Below are 21,669 nucleotides of genomic sequence, written 5' to 3'. Positions count from 1 at the left end.
TTGTGTGGGTACGGAAATAGTTCAAACAGCGAGGAACCTAAGACCTCCGGAGTTTTAAAAATACAATCTGCTCCAACCCTAATTCGATGTACCTACGCGTAAAGTGGCTCATACAGTTTATTATGAGAAGTGCTGGTGATGAAGAGATGTTTTAAAAGTATCCACCGTAAACACGTCCAGTGAGAGATAACCCGGATATTGGTCTTCCAGAAAATATTCGCATTAAGAGAAGTGCGTAAATAGATATTACGGCTAAAGGTGGTTGCCGACCGGCGTTTTAAATGGCGTAATATAATATTCGCAAAGACCCTACCTAACCTAACCTACATTTGTTGTTAATTTTCTTGCGCAATCAAATCATCATCATCAGCCGATGGCAGTGGCATAGCGTACCTTAAGGCCCTGTATCAAATCCATCGATCCAATTTCCATCGGGAAACCCAGGGGAAAGATTTCTCGCCAAAGAAACAAAAATGCTGGCTTAAAATAAGTTAAGAGTGAGAGTGACTTAACCTTTGGGCGCACGCTTAACCCGGGAAAAATAATGATTTTTTTTACTTTTGTCATCAGAGTGAAGTGAAATTCTATAGGCATTTTTTTATGTTTTTTTTTCGGAAAGCTCCAGATTACATAGTGGAATACATTTTACCAATTTTCGCTTTCACACGTAAGGGACCCCTGCAGTCCGGGAGCCCCGTATCATTGATACGGCGATAACTACGCCCTTGGCCGATAGACTTTCATCTACTTGTAATATGAACAACATTACTACGAGTATGAAGAAAAGGAACGAAGTGGATTACGAGAAATTCCAAGTCAACGTGTACGTCCCCTTTACCCCGGAAGTAATCAGTGTGACAGTTGTTGACGGGTTCGTAGCAGTGGAGTGTAAACATGAAGAGAGCACGGTTATGTTTCCAGATAGTTCGTAAAGAAGTAAGAATTGCCCGAAGGTTGTTTACCAGACACTTGAGTCCAGCCTTTCTTCGGATGGAGTTCTTACAGTGACCGCGCCAAGAGAGGAATTTGCAAAATGTAGCCTATAGCACTTGGGGACAGTGTAGCTTCCCTGTAAGTAAAAGTGAAAGAATTTTTCAAATTGTTACAGTAGTATCAGAGTCTATTTTATGCAAATAAATAAACAATCAAAGATTTCCTCTTTATACCTAATATATGTAAACTAACATTTCATGACAGTTAAGGATTACACTAGCAGTCAATTGATTTGTCTTATTACTCAATGAATAGAAATCATGATGAGAAAATAGTTCGCAATACTAGAAATTCCTGAATATGGTTTACAAACGGTTGTGGTTAACAATAGATAGGTAGGTACGTATGTTTAAGAAACATTATCTTCAGTACGACATCGTTTCCATTGTTCATCTGAAATGTCGGATAAGGAAAAGTTTTTTGAATAAAAAATTAAATTTTTAGTTTCCAAGTATTTTAGTACAAAAGGAATACTTAGCGTCGAAGTCTAACTTTTTAACAAAATTAATATTTTTTCCTTAAAGTTCATGCGAAAAAGATGGTATTTGCTAGTAGCTAGAAATGCCTGATGTGTGAAGCAAATAGAGCGTTGTCTGAGCTTTCGAGACTAAACCATAAAGTAAATGAAACTACTGACTACCTCGTTGGTCCAGTGGTTAGCCTATGTGGCTTCGGATCACGAGGGCCTGGGTTCGAGTCCTAGGTTAGGTTGCAAAATGCTGATCTTTTCTTTCTACAAAGAGAGTTTCAGTAAAATTTCACAGCTCAGAGTTAGGAAGTTGGAGATGTCACACCCTGTGCTCTTTATAATTAACATCCGATAATAATCTCTTAAGAATCAAACATTCAAACATCATTATAGCCTAAGTTTGCCCATCCACTTCGAAGAAGCGTGATGGCTCTAAGCATATTCCCTCTCCTATAAAGAGGAAAGGCCCTGTAGCGAGCTGATAATGATAATGAAGATTTTAAAGTTATAAACTTTATAATATAAATGTCAATTGATTATGAAACACGGCTAAAACTCACGTGATATTAGGCCCGACTAGTTTCAAACCCATACGGGGCCCTTAGTCATGAGCTGGTTCTTGCATCGCAGCACGATCCAAACATAACTATTATCACGTGAGTTTTAGCCGTGTTTCATAATAAATTAATATGAATAACACTCACGATAGTTTAAATTCTAAAATATATATGTCGTTACGGTTTTACGCAAAAACGGAATAACACAATGGAAACGTGCCTGAGTTACGCAAGCAACGTACTCGAGTGGAGTGTAAACAACTGCGTTTTATCCTCACATGTTGGGATGTGGACTGAAAGCTGCCGTCGTTAGATGAAATGGATTCCGTCTTGTGCTTGTTTATTGATTTAATCTATTTAATAGGTTACTTAATAGGCAATACCTTGGCCTAGTAGTAAGCCTAGGGTTACTGATCATTAGTAGATTAGGTCTAGCGTTTATGTCTCGAGTTAAATGAAAAATTAGATAACTTGGTGTTTTCTTGGTAATATGACAATGTCTTCGAATTGCGGAAGTGAGCCCTGTATTTTGATCGATTTATTTTTCAATTGGGGTATCGGCGATTTTTATTGGTATCTCTCCGTACTTTGAAGATGCCAAACGCAGTGAGTATGTGAGAATGGATTAACATACCTGGCTTAATGCAGAATCTTAATCTGCATGTTTTTCTAAGTCCAAAACTGTAAACGGAATGCGGTCCTCGATTTTTGCATACTCACATCCTCACAGCGCCTAGTCTATTAGATGTATTCCTAATATCCAAATGAGACCTTTAAATGTCACATTTCAAACAGAAATCCCCATGTCTCCGTCAACATTTACCCACGTGACGTCCAGATTAAGCTGTTGTATTAATACGTAAGTGCAACTACTTACTTACGCTTAGTTGTGCATATTGTGTGACTTAGACAGCGTGGGCGATAAGCCTAATTATAGTGGCGTGCATAAGGCATTTAATAGGGTATGCACTTCAAGTAAAAATTAGAAAAATCTTTGTCCAGCTATGTGCTCTGTGGTCCAACATGGGTTTTTATTGAGTCCTTAGGGTAGGCAGTGCATTTTTGCACCTATGAAGTGCATGCTACTGGTAATTATACGCAAATATATGCAAGAATGGGCAAAAAACGAGTAAACATCATCATTATTATTATTATCAGACGATGGACTTCCAAGACTTGACTTATATTCTTCTTCGACTTCTTTCATGGATTTCAAAAGGTTTGTCTGATAACGACAATACTCGTATATAGACTTATAAAACGTATTCGCTGCCGTTTGCGCTGCAGAAACGTGAGAATAATTGACTGTTAATGGCTGATTTACGAGGCGCGAGTGTAATTGAGCTATTAGAATAGATGTCAGGCGTGTGACATTTACAAAATCTAACCAATTTAAAATAGTCGGTCGCTAGAGCGTCGGTCAGTAGGGTGCACCACGAGCGGTAGAGCCTCTACTGCTCGTGGTGCACCCTACTCACCGACGTTTTAGAGGTTTGCAGATAGGCTGACTAGTACTAGCCTCCCCTTCCACTCATAGTAGAAATTGTGTCTGTAATCCTAATAAATGCGAATGTGAGCCTGTTTTTTTATCGCGGTATTCCCACGGAAACGGGAACCACAAGTTAAACCGCGGGAGGTTAGTAGATTAGGTATTATAAACCAATTTTTCAACCTACCTAGTTTACTGTAAAACAAAAAAATCACCTCTTAAAACCTATTCTGTGCTAGTCCTAGCATAGTCTCGCCTACCTAAATGAACAAACGCTTCGTCTTTTTACTTTTTAATGAATCAAATAAGAAATAAATAATAACCTAGTAATAAAAAAAGCAATCTATACTAATAGTATAAAGGTCGTCTATTCTGTATTAGCCCTAGCATAGTCTTTGCTACCTAAATGAACAAACGCATCGTCTTTTTACTTTTTAATAAATTAAATAAGAAACCAGTAATTAAAAAAAAAGTAATCTATACTAATATTGTAACGAGTTTGTTTGTTAGTTTGCTTGAACGCGCTAATCTCAAAAACTACTGGTCTGATTTGAAAATTTATACCAGTGTTAGATAGCCCATTTATTAAGGAAGGCTATAGGTTATATATTATCCCCGTATTCCTACAGGAACGGGAACCACGCGGGTGAAACCGCGCGGCGTCAGCTAGTAACAAAATAAAAACTTCTACCAAAACCACCACCCACACACAAAGTAGTGGGGGCTACTAGCGTTTAATAAACCGGTACATTACGTTTAGCGCGTCTAACTACTTTCTTTTTTGCTTTGAGCAAATCGCTCTTAAGAGTACGCTAGCTAGTAGTTCTCCGAAATGAATTGCAGCTAAAAAGCATGTTATTTCAGTATACGGCTATTCATGTTCATATTCATTTACTCATTCATATTTATGCTATGGAGGGCGTAGTATAATAATACCAAAATGGTATATTTTATGCTAGTAATAGTTCTGGTAAAAAGTAATTTCACTTTAAAACTAGGAATAATAAGAGAAACTAGAGAAATATGTTCTTAGATTTTTACAATAGTATGTATGCGTAATTTATTCACACTTTATTTACATTAGACGTATAATGTACCTCAAGACTGCAACAAAAAATAAAAATACATAATTTTATAAAAAAAACCAACTGTTATTTATTTAAGAAACATTGTTACAATGGCTTTTAACGAACAGAAGATTTATTTATTTAGGTATACCTGATACTTATGGTAATTAATATCCTCTTAGTTCAGTTATGATATACAATTCGCAATAACTTTTGCGATCAGCGCAGCCTTAAAGCAGATAGATATAATTTTATATCATCATATCTATCAGGCAGTGTTTAATGCATGCGCCACTTTCGATATATCTGTGTGAAGTGGCTCTTAAAAATATACCTAGTACATATCTATTTAAAGTAAGTGTTTATAGTCTATACTTAATATTATAAAGCTGAAGAGTTTGTTTGTTTGTTTGTTTGATTGAACGCGCTAATCTCAGGAACTACTGGTCCGATTTAAAAAATTCTTTCAGTGTTAGATAGCCCATTTATTGAGAAAGGCTATAGGCTATATATTATCCCCATACTCATACGGGAACGGGAACCACACGGGTGAAACCGCGCAGCGTCAGCTAGTATGTAATATGTGTCATATTTTGTTTGTGCTATTTGTAAGTTTGACTTACGCCTTGGCCACACACATCGCAGTAATGTTCGCTACAATATTTGCGAAGTCGGAGCCCATTATTTATCCCAAAGTGGCAGATATATTTGCGAATGTTTGGCCACACACATAGCAATGACCCAACTATTCGCGATAACACGATCAATGGATTAGAAGTGAACTAGTGGGAATAGCTCAGCTAGCATATAATCATCATCATCATCATCATCATCATCATCATCATCATCATCATCACCATCATTATCATCATCTTATTTTAACGAACCTCTCAAGCCTCTCTCCTTTTAGAAGAGAGGTTATGGAGCTTAGGCCTACCACACTACTCTAATGCAGGTTGGCTAACTTAATTTACTTTAATTAACTTAAGGATGATAATATTTTCTTCTGCAGCGACCAGTTAATGATAATGAGCGGAACCATCCGAGACACAACACCACCAACTTTCAAACTCCCGGCAGATATTTTTTACTGAAAACTTAAAGCTCTTTGTTTGTTGTCAAACCCAGGACTCGAATCCAAAACCTCGTGATCCGAAACTACATAGGCTAACCACTGAACCAACAGTGCTTTTAGTAACGCCAACAAAAAGGAGTTAAAAATAAAACCGTCTTTAATTTAATTTAATAATTATAACCTTTGGCTGACAATCTATACAATCAATCTATACTAATATAGGGGTAATCCCTGGATCTACTGCACCGACTAAAAATAATCTTTTAGACTAGAAGCATCACTAGAGAGCCATGTTATTCGTGTGTCATAGGCTATATTTTATTTCTGTATTCTCACGGGAACGGGGACTACGCGGTGATCACGCGAGGCGTAAGTATCGAAAAAAGAAGTAAAATATAAAACCGGCTTTCGTTTAGTGGGGATGATGGATGGATGATGGTTTCAATGTATTGATTTTTATGAGACATTCGGGTAAATAATACTTCAGTCAGATATTCTGTTACTTTTACAAAAGTCTTTTACTATTAGCATACTTTGAATTTATATACAATTTAAAAAACTGTCATCATCCCTATTAAATAATTTTAACCTTTGGCCGACATTAATAGCTAAATATACCGGTTTATGACGGGTGTCAACTAACCACGTGTTGGAAAATGTCCTTGACTAACTGTGATTGGATTTTTAAACCAATCCTATTTCACTTTTACTTTAACACCAGTTAATTGAAGCGTTTCATTCAATTAGCAGAAGAAACGTGATATTCCCAAAGCAAAGACTTTACAAATAGAATAACTGTTAAGGCTTCGCTGGGTATTAGTAATGAAACATGTGATCTTAGTGAAAAAAAAAACGAAAGTCTGCGTAGAGATATACATTTTAGAGTTGTTTTTTATATATGTACTTCCTAAAAATAATTTACAGACTCTCTAGTTAAAGGGCCTACTTTTTCGTAATACTTGGCTTGTGTTTTTTCGTAAGAAGTTTTTTTATACCATCAGGATAGACGAAGATTTAAGAAGTCGTTTTTTTTGTGATACAGAGAATTATTTTAAAATATTGTTTAAAACATACGGTGTGATCAAAGTTAAGCTCTGACCATGAAACATGAAAAACAATATTCCGCGAAATTCACCACAATCGTCGATACCCCACAAGGTGTGTAAGTTGCAGGGAGCTGCTGATGCAGGCAGCTCAAAGATTATAAATGGCCTACATCCAGCAGTATGGGCATCGTCTGATCAAAATTATATTGATAATATACATATACAGGATGCTCGGGAGTATTTCCCATAACTCTAGGGTTATATTCTTCAGGCTGTGTTCTAAATCTTAGATCTTGTAAATTGTGTCCCTTCAATCGCATCCTTATATTATGACCTAGCCAAACTTATTCATTGATAAATATCATGACGTAGCTTACTAGTGAAGTGCGGAGAGCCAGTTGCAATATCTCGTCGATATCGACAGTCTTACCAATACCATTATGTATTTTAAAATGCAAGGAGTGCAAGTTTAGTTAAAATGAATTAGTTCGGCTCCGATAAGTGAACTTGTTAATACTGTGAAGTTATGGTAAATACTCCAGAGCAACCTGTATATATATTCCATTATTTACAATTTCAGGACCAATTTATAAAAAAAAAATCTTATTGACAACAAATTTTCAATACAAACAATGAGGGAAACGGAAAAAGGAAAATTCATGGAAACGCTGTTTTCCTTTGTTCTGATAAGTAGTTTTAAATTGATCATTGACTCGGTAATTTACGAGTATTTATTGATTTAAGAGCCAATTAGAAAGTCGTTTCGTAAAAGAAATTCTAAATTCGAAACGTATTTTATATGCAAACCGATTTCTTCGTGGTTGTTAGACCGATTTGCGCGGTAATTTGTTATTGTGGAAACTCTTAAATATGCCCTAGCGGACGCCCGCGACTTCGTCCACCCTTTGATCTCTTTAATCCGGTCTTCACAATATTAGTTCTTAGTGGATCTCTACTAACTGTAAACAACCCCCCTGCCAAATTTCAAGTACGTCAATCTGTTTTCAAGATTTCGGGATGAGACCTTTCGCTTAAACTCAAAGACAAAATATATTCATCCCTATGTTGTAGATATCCCTAGGACCCGTACAAATGCTTTGCGTTTTCTTTTCTCATACGCACGGCTAAGGTTTGGAATACCCTTCCCAAGTCTGTGTTTCCTGACTTATAACTTGGTATCTTCAAAACAAGAGTGAATAGGCACCTTCTCCGTACCGACCGTACTCGATGGAGGAGCATTGTAAAGCAAACGATGACTCGCCAAGGTGGTCACGATCCTCAGTCATGAGGGACCGACTAGAGAGAGAGAGGCACCTTCTAGGCAAGCGTGTCCAGTCTTAGACTGTATCTACACTTATCGTCAGGTTAGATCATGGTCAAACGCGAGCCTTTTTGCATTAAAAAAAAAATTGCAATTACTAAGCTTCATCATCATTATCATTAACAGCCGATGAACGTCCACTTCTGGACTCACTCTTTGCATTGACTTCTAAACAATACTATCCCTAGCCGTCCGCATTTAGCGTTAGTTTTTTTGTTTTATTCTTATCAAATCCTTTCATTTGATGCCTTTACCGTCTTCTTCTTCTGATAGTGCCATCTCCTATCGGTGGTCAGCAATCATTAAGGCTAATTTCACTTTGTTAACTGCTGCCTGAAAGAGTGATCTGGTACTCATATTAAGCCAATGGCGTAAGTTCTTGAGCCAAGATGTACGTCTACGACCAGGCCTCCGTTTCCCCTTTATCATAGGGATGGGTAAAATATGTAAAATGTCAATGGTCAGGTCCTTCCTACTAGCAAAAACCCGCGGTGTCGCTAATAATACGAGTATAAAATATGGGTAGCCCATGTTACTCTTTGATAATCTAGCTTTCCATTGGTAAAAGAATTTTTCAAATCGGTCCAGTAGTTTCATAGATTATTAAACTCAAACAAAAAATCAAAATCTTTCCTTTTTAAAATATTTTTATAGGCAGTTAAAATATATGACCCTAAAATACGGACAACAATTGCAATTTACATCCTGAGCACTTATTAAATAAAAAATAATTACATCGTAAAATATAGATTTACTTACAATAATTTCAATAAAGTCTTGATCGCCCAATTTTTATAGAAATTAGAATCCGACGAAGTATCAGAAATATATCTGGATTAGATTGGAAATGCAATTTGGATTCTATCTAAAAGACCTCGCGGCATTGCGGGTGCGGTGACATTTAGAATCCACTTGAGAATAAAATGCCTGCAGCGCGAATCATACGGGATCATTTATAAATGTTTTTTTAATTAACGTTTTTTTTTAATTAAGCTTTCACCAATCATATTTTTGCATCAGTTTTATGCACTTTTAAACGACAAGTTTGACTATTTATAGATACTTTAGTATTTAGGGTTGCCAAAATTTATCGAGGGAAATATAGTATTTCACAGATTTAGCCACAAAAAAATATAGTAAGCTTAAAGATAACATAGTATTTTACTGAATAAGCGAAAAAAAACAACACAAGCAATATTTATTTGCATTTTTCAATATATTTTCTTCTAAAATAAGACTGTCAATAATTGTCATACGTTTTTAATAAATGTCTTTTTCACATTTAGTTTTTTATGTTTTGAAAACCAAAAGCTAATTTTGTTGTAATTCATTCGTTTAAAGTTCGAAACTCGATTAAATCACCATAAAGCTTTTCAAATTAGATTTGTTTGTTAGAATTCAGTTTTGAAAATATTTTTGCGCGTAAAAATAAGTATATAGGCAAAAATAAAAATAGTACAATACTATATATTATATTACGGTTGGCAACCCTAGCTGTACTGTACTGGTTCGGGAAACAGTTGCTCTTTAAAAATGAAATATTTTTTTGGTTTATCGAAGGGCAAGTTTTCCGTTTAGATGGAAACGAGAGGAAAATCAGTCCTGAAAAAAACAAACAAGACCGATTTAAATTCGTGGGTAGAATAATCTTTACCTCATTTTCAAATAAAAATATTTTAACATCTTCGGAAGCTTAGCAACTTTTAACAAGAAACGTGTATGGACTTACTCGTACAAAATGCATTCAGGTGCACTGGCTTCGAGTGTGGTTCTAAATACGAAATTGAAACGAGTCGGAATCAAATAAAATGTTTTTAGCTACATATTATTGACAGACTAGCGGACGCCCGCGACTTCGTCCGCATTTTCAGTTCTTAACGAATCCTGTGGGAACTGTCACGGACTTTTTTTTTTAAACTTTTAAAGGGGAACAATTCTGTCGTACATTATTTTTGCGATACTTCAATCGTTTACGCAGCGTAAGCTCTCAATAGGAAAAGATCCCCCGATTTTGAAACATTCTTCAGTGGTGCTCCGCTCCTATTGGTCTTAGCGTGATAATATGCAGCCTATAGCCTTCCTCGATAAATGGGCTATCTGACACTGAAAGAACTTTTCAAATCAGACGAGTAGTTCCGGAGATTAGCGTTTTCAAGCAAGCAAGCAAACAAACTTAACTTAACTAAACTTAAGTGATTATTTAAAGATATTAGGACGTTAAATATAACTACATATTACTCATAAATTGTAACAGTTATGAGTTATCTGTGTTGCCAGTGCCTATATAGTCACTATATAGAACTTTGATAATTTAATAACATCAAATGAAAGCAATTTATTTCAAGTGGTTTTATTCTATAGAAGCTTTTGTAAAAAGTCAATATTACTTCGGTTTAGAAAGCTTAGTGTATTAAAAGAAATCGACGATAAACTCTCAAAGTTGTTCTCTTGAAAAATAGAATTTTACTGTTCTTATTTGTAGAAGAAAACAGAGCATGTTGCTTCCATGTGGGTACCTATATATCCTTCTATACTAATAAATCTGTAGAGAGGTCAATTCTGTACATAAAATATATTTTCAAAATAACTATCAGGGGATGATTGGTGATCGATATTGATACCAAAAATGCAATCAGTAAAAGTTTTGTCTGTCTGTATGTTCGTTATAGAAGCATAAACTACGCGCCGGATTTTAACGAAACTTGGTACAATTTATTCTTCATGCTCCTGGGCAGGTTATAGTATACATTTCATCACGCTACGATCAATAGGAGCAGAGCAGTGAAGGGAAATGTTGGGAAAACGGGAGAAGTTACTCCGTTTTTACAGCAATACTACTGTAGGTTGGATACCGATTTTGAAAATTCTTAAACCACTAGAAAGCCACGTTATTAATGATTGTCATAGGCTATACTTTATCGCCCTATTCTTACGGGAACGGGAACTACGCGGGTGAAAGCATGTCGTTTGCTAGTCTTTTTTATAAAGATAGTCATCAATAATAGTTCAATTTCTAGATCCAGGAAGAAACAGATGGTATAGTATGCAAATTAAGCGACCAGATGCGACAGTTGACCGCGCCTCGTAAATCCTAACCTAACCTGCAGCATCCATGGAAATGCGCCTACTTACTTTCCTCCGCATCTAGTTTTAACACGCGATCGATCCCAACTGTTGTAAACACCGCACCAACACAAACAAAACTCGAACTATTCGCTTTTAAAATAGAGCTTACTTTCAAATGCCACGTTTTTATCTCAGTGCGTCATATAATACAATACAAAAAAAGCTTTAATAGTAAAAGCTAGGGTTGATTTTTCAGTGACGCGGTTTCACGTTAAACTTTTCAATACCGTAGACGTAGTACGTCGCGGCGTGGTATGTAGACTGACTCGACGCCAGTCGAACGCTGACTGTCTTCGTGACAGGACGTTTAGATAGTGATGGTGTCTAAATTGAATTTTTATCGTGTTGAGTGCCAAACATGACCAGTGTGATTAGTTTTTGTTATTGAGGGTGATGCACTTGTGTTTGGATAGCATGAAGGGGCAACCGGTTTGGTGAGTAACGAAAGCTTCTAAAACTTTGAACGTGAAGATTATATTAAGCGTTCGGCTAGCGGGAGTAAAGATTTTTTGTGTGTGTATCAAATAATTCACTATAAACGTTTGTATTATAAACTTTGGCTGATTTATGTACTTATAAAATTAGAGATACTGCTGCTTTTGCATGCATCAGAATCGCCTGTTCATGTATTATTTACTCTTGAAAATAATCGAATATTGCCTTTTTTATGCTGGATAAGTTTCAAAGGCTTGGACTTTTATTTTTTTAATGAACTCTATGTTTAAATTACATAGAAAATGAATGTTTGGTAGTGGAATATTTATAAAAATATAAAATTGGTATTGTATTCTTATCTGTCTATCATAAATGGGTTTATCAAAATAATATAATATTACCGACGTATATAATATTTGATTAAAATTTTGATTGAAATTGCACCCACTTTTCTATTTCTCATATTTTTGTTTATACAATATATTTATTTTCTATAAGAACATCAAGATATTCGTGAATTAAGTACGATAAAGAGCAGACTTCAAAACAGACAAAAGCTTCTCCCTTATAGGGTTGAAAATTTCAACCCTTTAAAGTGATACCGAAGCAAAATCTAAAACTTTCCTATTATTTTTTGTTCTTGACAATGAATCATCAAATAGAAAAAAGTGGAGAAGAAAATTTTTAAATTATTATTTACAATAAAAGTAGAGATTTAAGTAAAGAGACTTAAAAATTAAAGAGATTTGTCGTTATGAAGGAAATTAAATTAATTGATCCAGCTATGACAAAGGATTCTTGCCTGGTCCCCCCAAGTATATAGAACTAAGGAGGTATAGGCAATATATTTTTCTTTGTGTCCTTTCTTATTAGTAACGCTATCTATTTATGGGACACTATTAAAATGGTTGATCCATAAATGGTTACTGTAATATTATGTACATGGTACAGTGTAAACTCATACTACCGGTATTTAATATAAGTTTTACTAAGAGATCTAGCGGAAGCCCGCGACTTGATCCGCGTGTAACTTAATTTAAACTTTCAACCCTTATTTCACCCCCATCTATTAATATTTTTGCACGTTTTATGTAAACGTATACCATGTCCAGATTGAATTGCGCTATTTGGTAAATAAACAAACCCTTTTGTCGATGCCAAACTTTCATAACAGTTTTCAGAACCATCAAACTATTAAAACACGCACAAACACTTTGTTCTTTACAATCCACCTATGGAGAATCATACAAACGTAACATTTTTTTAATTTACACAGGGTTTAATCAAAATTTTTAGAAATAAACGAAATTAAACACAAAATTATGCACACAGATTACATTTAAATGTTAATTTGACGTTTCGTCTCTCTAAGGTTGTGCCAAGTAAAATTGTCACCACAGATTAAAAATGAACGATTTACCGATTGTAAATATCGAATGTATTCCGTTCAGTATCGATATCGTAATTGAGTAATTTGAATAAAGTAATTTTTTCATAGCGCTGTTTAGTTAGTTACGTACTTATATGTTAAAAAAAGATAATGCGTTAACAAGTACTGCCTAAATTTTTTAGTACTCTTTTAATTTATAACAAACAGATACAAATGAAAAAAATGTTATTTGATAGGTATTAATTAATATGCAACAGAAAGAGGTAGATAGTTAATATCGCGCGTATTTTGACTGTGTGATTAGTGTTGCCAACTTAGAAGTGAGTTTTTAAGTAAAGTGATTTTTTTTACAATTGATATAAAATTCGATTAGTAGTAGTTAATTCTCGATATAGTTCATCAACGGCCCATCCCTAGGATGACGTCACAACTAATGTCAGTGATGAATACGGCCATATTTGTTTACATAATTTTGCAATTCTAAAAAAATGAAGTTTATGTTAAAAAGTCTACTAATCATTTTACAAAACACTTCAACCCTTTCTTAACCCTTTATTTAGGGTTTGGAATTTTGAAAAATTTTGAATTACATTATTTTGAGTATGTTTCTGGTAGTTTTAACAATATGTAACACGGAGCCGTGATAACCCAGTGGATACCTATAACCTCTGCCTCCGATTCCGGAGGGCGAAGGTTCAAATCCGGTCCGGGACGGTCCAACTTTACAGTTGTGTGCATTTTAAGAAATTAAATATCAAGTGTCTCAAACGGTGAAGGAAAACATCGTGAGGAAACCTGCACACCAGAGAATTTTCTTAATTCTCTGCGTGTGTGAAGTCTGCTAATCCGCATTGGGCCAGCGTGGTGGACTATTGACCTAGCCCCTCTTATTCTGAGAGGAGACTCGAGCTCAGCAGTGAGCCGAATATGGTTGATAATGATGAACATGAAGAATGAAGGACTTTAATTTCCTTACAAAATTTTAACCAGTATTTTACTCCCTTCTGATTTTATGTAATTACGTGCCAAAAATATCGTATAAGGTCTTCTAATAGTTCTTAGGGTATCAAACCGTGCTAAGTTTCATTTGAATTGATTCAGTAGTTTCAGCGTGATGCCCGGTCAACAAAAGCTCGGACAGACAAAAAATTAAAACATTTACAGAATGTTATAGTTTAGATAAGTAGATAGGTACATCTAAAGATGACAAACGCCAGAAGTGAAGGAGCATTGAACAGAAGGCGTCGCTCATCATTGCAACTACGACCACTCTGTCAAGAGTGAACGATTAAGAAGGTAGTAGTTTACCTAGAATTTTTTTTTATTCAGTTCACTCAATGCTAAGTGAAGTGTTAAATAAAACATGACAATAAATAAAAAGTTAATTTTCTTTTAAGAAAAACACACACATTTTACTCGTCTGGCGATATACCTACATAAATAAAATATAAATCGACCTTGCCGAAAATAAATTACGTGGTACATTAACGTTATGTATGCAAAAGTACCTATAATGTACGTAATATTTTGTTTATAATGAGTAGGTTTTTGCTATTTATAAATAAATATTTGGCGTGTTAATCGTGTGGATTAAAGTGCTAATTTTCATACTCAGTGCAGTTTATTTATAGCCATTCCAATATTAACCATCGTCGTCATCATTATTAACCGTTGGACGTCCACCGTTGGACGCCCACCGCTGGACATGAGGCCAAAACTAGTACGAGATCCGGCTTAAGGAATATATACTCTCATATGATACTCATTTAGGATTCTTCTAATATTATAAAAGCGAAAGTTTGTCTGGATGTTTGGATGTTTGTTTGGATGTTTGTTATTCTTTAACGCCGCTACGACTGAAGCGATTTCGCTGAAGTTTGGAATGGAAATAGATTTTACTCTGGATTAACACATAGGCTTTTTATCCCGAAAAAATACATAGTTTCCGGAGATTTGCGAAAACTGATGATTTTGATGATATGAATGTTTGTTACTCTTTCACGCCTCGACTACTGAACCGAATTAGCTGAAATTTCGTATTGAGATATATTATCTAGCATTAATTTCTTATCACTAATAAATAACAGATGAGGGTATATATTTTTAATGCCGGATCTTAGGGCATACGGTCATAAGACGCATATATTACATACAGCCTTTCTTGATGAGTACTGTTTACCAACAAAGGAATTAGAATTGAAGGTAGAAAACGCATGTCATTTCATAACTTATTTGTTTTAATTTATGTATGGTTTGTTTATAAAATGTTATATAAAATATATTAACCATATCTAATTGTTCTGAGCATATTAATCAAATTTATTTTCATTATTTTAAGAACAAGTTAATTATAACTTCTTCTCGGGTCTTCTCATATCAACTAAAAAATCGATATCTCAGATATAAGTTAAGGTACAGCCTTAGAACTACAACCTTCTTATAGAATTGGTATTTGTCTTAATCTTTTTGGGTTGACTGAGTTAGGCTTTTAAAATAGATTGATAATAAGGCAACGTAGTGGAATCGCTTCAAAATTGTAACAATTCAACCCTTAATTTAAACACTGGACTGCCGATGCATTAAATATTTACAAGATGGTACAGTGCAGTAATAGCTATGCGGCATACCGTAACACTAGAGACGCGAGTTAATTCTCCATTACACTGCGCTACTAACAGTAATTAACTGAGCGGCTAAATAGATAACAAGATTTAATTTAAATCTTCCGCAGTTGTAACGTAAGCTCGCGTTAACTCTAGTTACACATTTATGAATATACAAGCGGACGCCGGCGACTTCGTCCGCGTGGAAATCAATGTAAACTTTGAACCCCTATCACTACTTTAGGGGTTGAATTTTAAAAGTTCTTGAATCACATTATATTTCGTATTTTTTTATGATTTATGAACAAATTGTTAAAACTGTAATACTAAATTTCAACCCCTACCTACACCCCTTCTAATTTTATGTTAGGGTCAAAAAGTATCCTATGTTTTACTCCAAGGTACCGTTTGTAAGTATACCAAAATTCATCTTCATCGGTTCAACTGTTTAGCCGTGAAAAGTTAACAGACAGACAGACTTACTTTCGACGATTTTTTTTTTATAATTTTACTTATACTTTTAATTTATAATATTAGTATAGATATTTTCGATAATTACTATGTACGAATTTTTGCTGAGTTTGTTCATTATTTTATTCTAACCTTTGATTATTTTTTTGAAAATATAATATAGCCTATTATAGCCTTCCTCAATAAAAAAGCTATCTATCACTGAAAGAATTTTTCAAATCGGACCAGAGTAGTTCCTCAGATTAGCGCGTTCAATCAAACAAACAAACTCTTCAGCTTTATAATATTAGTATAGATTCAGGCAATACCATCTTTTTTACATTATATGTAAAAAAGTTTTAGTAGATAGTGTTTAGTAGATATAGATAAGTGTTTAGTAGATATAGATTATAATCTATATCTACTAATAAGTAATTTAATTCATCATCACTTCATGTATGCTCATTGATATAGGCTATAGGCGGATATAGGCTTGCAAGAACTTGTTATAGTATTGAGCTCGCTTTATTTAATGCAAGCTACCTAATAATTAACCTTTTTGCGTAATTACTAAGTATTGCAAAAAGGGTTAATAGCTCACAGGATGTATTCCCAAAGGTGTAATGTTATTCACATTATTATATCAGCAATCTAGTAATGAGTAATATGTCCCCAGTGATTATAAAGTTATGCCTGCATTACAGATATGTCATAGAGATATCTACAATAGAAGAGAGAGTCCAATTGGCAACTTTAATATAATTTTTACGAGAGTGGGAATTTTGAACATAGAGTCGCTATCCTTTTTAGATAAACAGAGTAACTCTTCACATGGCAAACATTTTTAATACTAAATACCACACCTCCAGACATATGCGTTCGTTTGTAAAAAGTCGAAATAAAATTAAAAAATCCACCTCGAATACGAGCTTGTAATGAGTCCATAGAGTAAAAGTTCATTCCATGGTATGCTTGGTATGCAGGTTTCCTCGCGATGTTTTTCTTAGCCATTCGAGACGCATGATATTTAATTTCTTACAATACACATAACTGAAAAGTTAATGGTCCCCAGATCGGATTTGAACCTACGCCCTCCTAATCGAAGGTCATATCCACCGCGCCATGACGGCTCTATCCACTAGGGAATCACGGCACGAAAATAAATACTTTTTGTAATTTTAATACTAATCCCCAATGTTATTCGCTTTGCTCATCTGCCATTACCACAAAGTTTTTATATCTTCGGCAGACGTGCATGCCTATTAAAATAGTAATCCTGTGGGATAGTTAACGATAGGTATTTTTAATGAACGTGCGGTTCATTAAATACTATAACTACGGGCGTGTACACAATTCATTAAAATAGTTCGCTAATTATTGGGTAATGTAAATGAATTCTAAATATTGAATTATTTAGACTAAAACTTTAAGTTTTGGTTGAAGCATCAATTTAATTCAAAGTAAAGCGAACCTAATCACAACTATTTAAAGTTCACTTTATTTTGAAGTATTTTGATGCTTTAATTTGAAATGTGTTTATAAATAGGGCCGTGTGCGTACATCCTATTTGTATACATTTTAATAGTTTATAAATGAACTCATAATTTGTATTTGTTTTTTTTTTTTAACTAAATCCTTATCTCATTCCGCTGGCCTTTAATTTAATTAATTTGATTTGGCACATAGTTAAAAATAACAAAATATGAATAATGCTAGCCACTCACCATCCGATAACTTCACGAGCAATAACTTATCGTATGTTGGTCGCGATGTGCGTGATACAGAGTGCCTAGTGGGAGTTTTCAATATTTTCATACTGTGACGATCGCGTAAACGTAGACGCATATTATATGCGGCATATTTCTAAGGAATTGAAACAGTTGTGCACTAGTGCCACTAGATGGCGCTGTTTCAATTCCGTAAATCAGATTTATCGGATGTCCTGCCGTCAGCTGCATCGCTGCAGGCATGTGGGCTTATTGGATGGTGAGCAGTGGCGTGCATAGGGTTTTTGACTAGGATAGGCATCATACGTACAAACTGCACAAAATGGAAAATTCCTTCGCCAATACAGCGGCCTTAGCCATGTGTAACGTCTATTCTCTTTCTAAAAACGCTAACGCTTCGAAAACTAAAGAATGTATGGGAATGACTTTCACTATCAACAGGTCACGTGATCAAGAAGAGTTAACATTTGTAGAAAGAGAATCAGCATGCCTCATGGCTACAGACACAGGTTCGCAATGTGTCATCAGGGTAGGCAAAGCATTTTTGCATCTATGAAGTGCACGCCACTGATGGTAAGTAGCTAGCTTAAAATTAATAATGCGAGGTGGTGGTGCTCGTTATAAATAACGATAATAGTTGGAAACGATAACGCTTTTAGCGTAGATATTTCTAGAAATGTCACTTTAATTTATTTGAAAGCTTTTGTAGGTACTCTACTCGGATGAGCTGACTTTGACGATTACAAATGCATGATAAGGAATGTTATGAAAGTGGAATGAAAACGACAATTTTACTACGACGAATGACGTCGTGTCCAATGTGACATCTTTAAAAAAATATGGAACGAGCCTGTTATTGCCAGACTATCTTATATTTTTAAGGATCAAACGAACTTACCTGGAAGTGAAGTTCGATCATAATTATACTTACTCCCTGAACAATGATGTTTTTCTTCTAACATCATCGCCCCTGAAGATACGGTTCGACGCCGCGTTGACCTATCGAGTCTTGCCTCGATTTTCCGTAATTTTTTCCTAATATCTTCGTATTTTTTATTACTTTTACGTTTACGTTTGCCTTTTGGCATGACTAACTAAATAATTTTATTTTAATTTTATAAATTCTAAGATTTCCACGAAGTTATTTTTATTTGAATTAGCGTGTCTAGGCTTGAACACAGAAACACAGAATGAAGATGGCGACCTATGGCTTTGGAATATGACAGATTTCATTAATACGTACTTACGTAGGTACCTATATTTTCCCGTACCCGTAAGTACCCAGAGGGTCCTTGCGCGGGGGAATCCCTCGAGGCCCGTACCCCGCATCATTTCACGGGAAGAAACCCGCACATCATGTATTTCTAAAGTTCGTTTGTGATTGAATAATATTATCAGCTGCCAGGTAGCAGTTTGTGCCTCAGCTGCTATCTTACGGAGTCGACGTACTTATGTACTTTCCAGCTGACTATGGTGGGAAGATGAACTGACAAACTTCAGCTTTTGTAAAGTGAGGAAAGTCTAGCCGTCGCAGGCCTTTAGTCACATGTATGTATAATAAATACATTCATTAGAGTTCAACGACCTTTATACATCAAGCCTAAAAAGCGTCGCGAATTAAATTACAATATGATTCCTGAAAGCTTTCGACATTGGATGTTAAACCAAAGTAAAATGTACACAAAACAAGTAAGAAAATATTTGAAACATTTCGCGGTATTTAAGTAAAATTTGCACAGACATTTTCCTTCATGAACCTACTTTACTTTAATTATAAAGGTACACGTCAACTAGCCCACTTCGGACTGCTTCGACCGCAACGTTCTTAAACAATAACAGTGTACCACGGTTTCGACTTAATTCCTCAAAATTTTGCATTTTTAGCCATTCTCTATGCAATAATATTAATGTCAGAAATGTCTATCAGTAAAGCCCACACTATACACCGGAGTTTGAAAAGAAATACACTGAGTATCTTTGACGTCAAAAAGAACAATGTCTTCATCAATCAGCATCAGAGATTTTGTTACCTCTCTGAAAGAAAAATGTTGAACTAAATAAAACTTTTAGGTATATTCATGTCATTTTCGAAGTATCTTTGCCAAGCTTACGCATGGTAACAGACATCTGTGCACAGCTAGCTGATTTGCATTTCCGTTTGAATTTTTCATGATGTAAGTACCTACTAGTATACGTAATAGTATATTTCAGACTTGCGTTAAAACAATTTACACTTACAGCTAATCTTTTCTTTCTTTTATATGTTTATTTTAGTGTGACGTCACGTCTTTTAGTGTTCGTTGTGAGGTACTCTGTAAAAAATAATTTATTTATACCTTGTGGTTAATTTACTCTTAGCCGTGCGTTGCGTTCGATGCTGCCTTGTGGACGTGCACCTTTTGAGAGGAAATTTCGCTTGATTAACACCATTGAAGCCTCATACTACTCGTGATGAGGGCGTTTACCTCGATATTACAAAATTTACAGTCCAAAGAGAGAAGAGAAAATCTAAGCATCTTCTAAATCTTAACTTAGTTATCTTCCGTATAAATTAATAGAAATTTCTGTGGACTTATGTTAAAACAAAGATTGTAACTGAACCTGGTTTTTTTTATTGACAATATAACTTAGACATTGGCTGTGATAAACATTATGAACAAATGAAACAATCAAGTTATGATAGCTCATATACCCAGAGGTAAGAATTATACCCAAGAGATGATAGTCCCTTGTTACTAAAATAAAACATAGCTCATATACCTAGAGGTAAGATAGATTCCCAAGTTTATCCAGAGATAAGATATATACCCAAGAGATGAAAGTCGCTTGTTACTAAAAGAAAACATAGTTCAAGCTATGATAGCTCTGATAGCCAGAGGTAAGAGAGATACCCAAGAGATGATAGCTACTTTTTATTATAAGAAAACGAGAGATTATAGTCCTTTGTTACTAAAAGAAAACATAGCTCATATACCCGGAGGTAAGATAGATACCCAAGAGATGATAGTCACTTGTTACTGAGTCGCAGTACTTAAATATTGATCATGACTGCGTCACAGCAATTTTAATAGCATGCATTGCACGAAGCTGCACCGCTGCATCGCGGTACGGACTTCCGCTTTGTTGCTCTTTGCATAAACCTCGAAAGCCTCTTTTTTATGCCTCTGTGAATACGTTTAAATGTACGCAACTTTTATGCCGAGTTGCAGTCATTTTATAACCGCAGCAGCCATAAATAATTCAAACCTTGTTAAGTGCGTCTCAAAATAAACATAATAGAGTATATTTTTATGCAAACAAATACGCGTGACGAATTGAGAATTTTTATACCAGCTTTTTTTACCAGCTTTGCTTAGTTTTGGTCGTGTTTATAAGATTTCATATTATAAAACAAAGCCCTCCGTCATCCGATTTTTTCGCGGACGAAGTACTTAGCAAAAAGTAGGCAGGCGAAGGCTATGATAGCCCGACTTTCGTCTAGCAACTAGTCCAGTAGCGTTCACTTCATATATGCAACACTGCCCTGATGACTTATGTACCTCAATTGAAGATCATCATCATCATTATCAGCCGAAGAACGTCCACTGCTGGACATAGTCCTCTTGCATGGACTTCCAAACAAAACGGTCTCGAGCCGCGAGCATCCAGTTGCTCCCTGCAATCCGCTTGATTACCACTTTCTGCGTGACACTTTCTGCGCTCTCCGGTGCGGGGTCCTCACTCCTTGGGGTTTCCCATTGCCACTTCAGCTTCGCGACTCGCTGAGCTATATCAGTGACTTTGGTTCTTCTGCGGATCTCCTCATTTCTGATTCGATCTCGCAGAGAAACTTCAAGCATAGCTCACTCCTTCGCCCGCGGAGGTACTTTGAGCCTTTTTATAAGGGCCACAGTTAGCGACCAGGTATCGGATCCGAAAGTC

General features: G+C 35.4%; 1 protein-coding gene across 2 annotated transcripts in view; it reads left to right on the top strand.

Annotated features, from left to right (window-relative positions):
* The window catches only part of LOC112043482 (uncharacterized), a 101,287-nt gene that overhangs the window by 22,730 nt on the left and 56,888 nt on the right, over positions 1-21,669 (top strand). The window contains exon 1 of one of the 2 annotated variants that reach the window (XM_024078903.2): positions 11,411-11,577. The exons of the other annotated variant lie outside the window; for it this stretch is intronic. Coding sequence (XP_023934671.1) covers positions 11,537-11,577 — 41 coding nt within the window. The 5' untranslated portion in view covers positions 11,411-11,536. Of the gene's footprint in view, positions 1-11,410; positions 11,578-21,669 lie in introns of those variants that run through there. 2 annotated transcript variants of the gene reach the window in all.

The sequence above is a fragment of the Bicyclus anynana genome, chromosome 12, assembly GCF_947172395.1.
Source record: "Bicyclus anynana chromosome 12, ilBicAnyn1.1, whole genome shotgun sequence".
NCBI lineage: Eukaryota > Metazoa > Arthropoda > Insecta > Lepidoptera > Nymphalidae > Bicyclus > Bicyclus anynana.
Note: the sequence above shows the minus strand (reverse complement) of the source record. Positions and strands in the feature narration are given on the sequence as shown.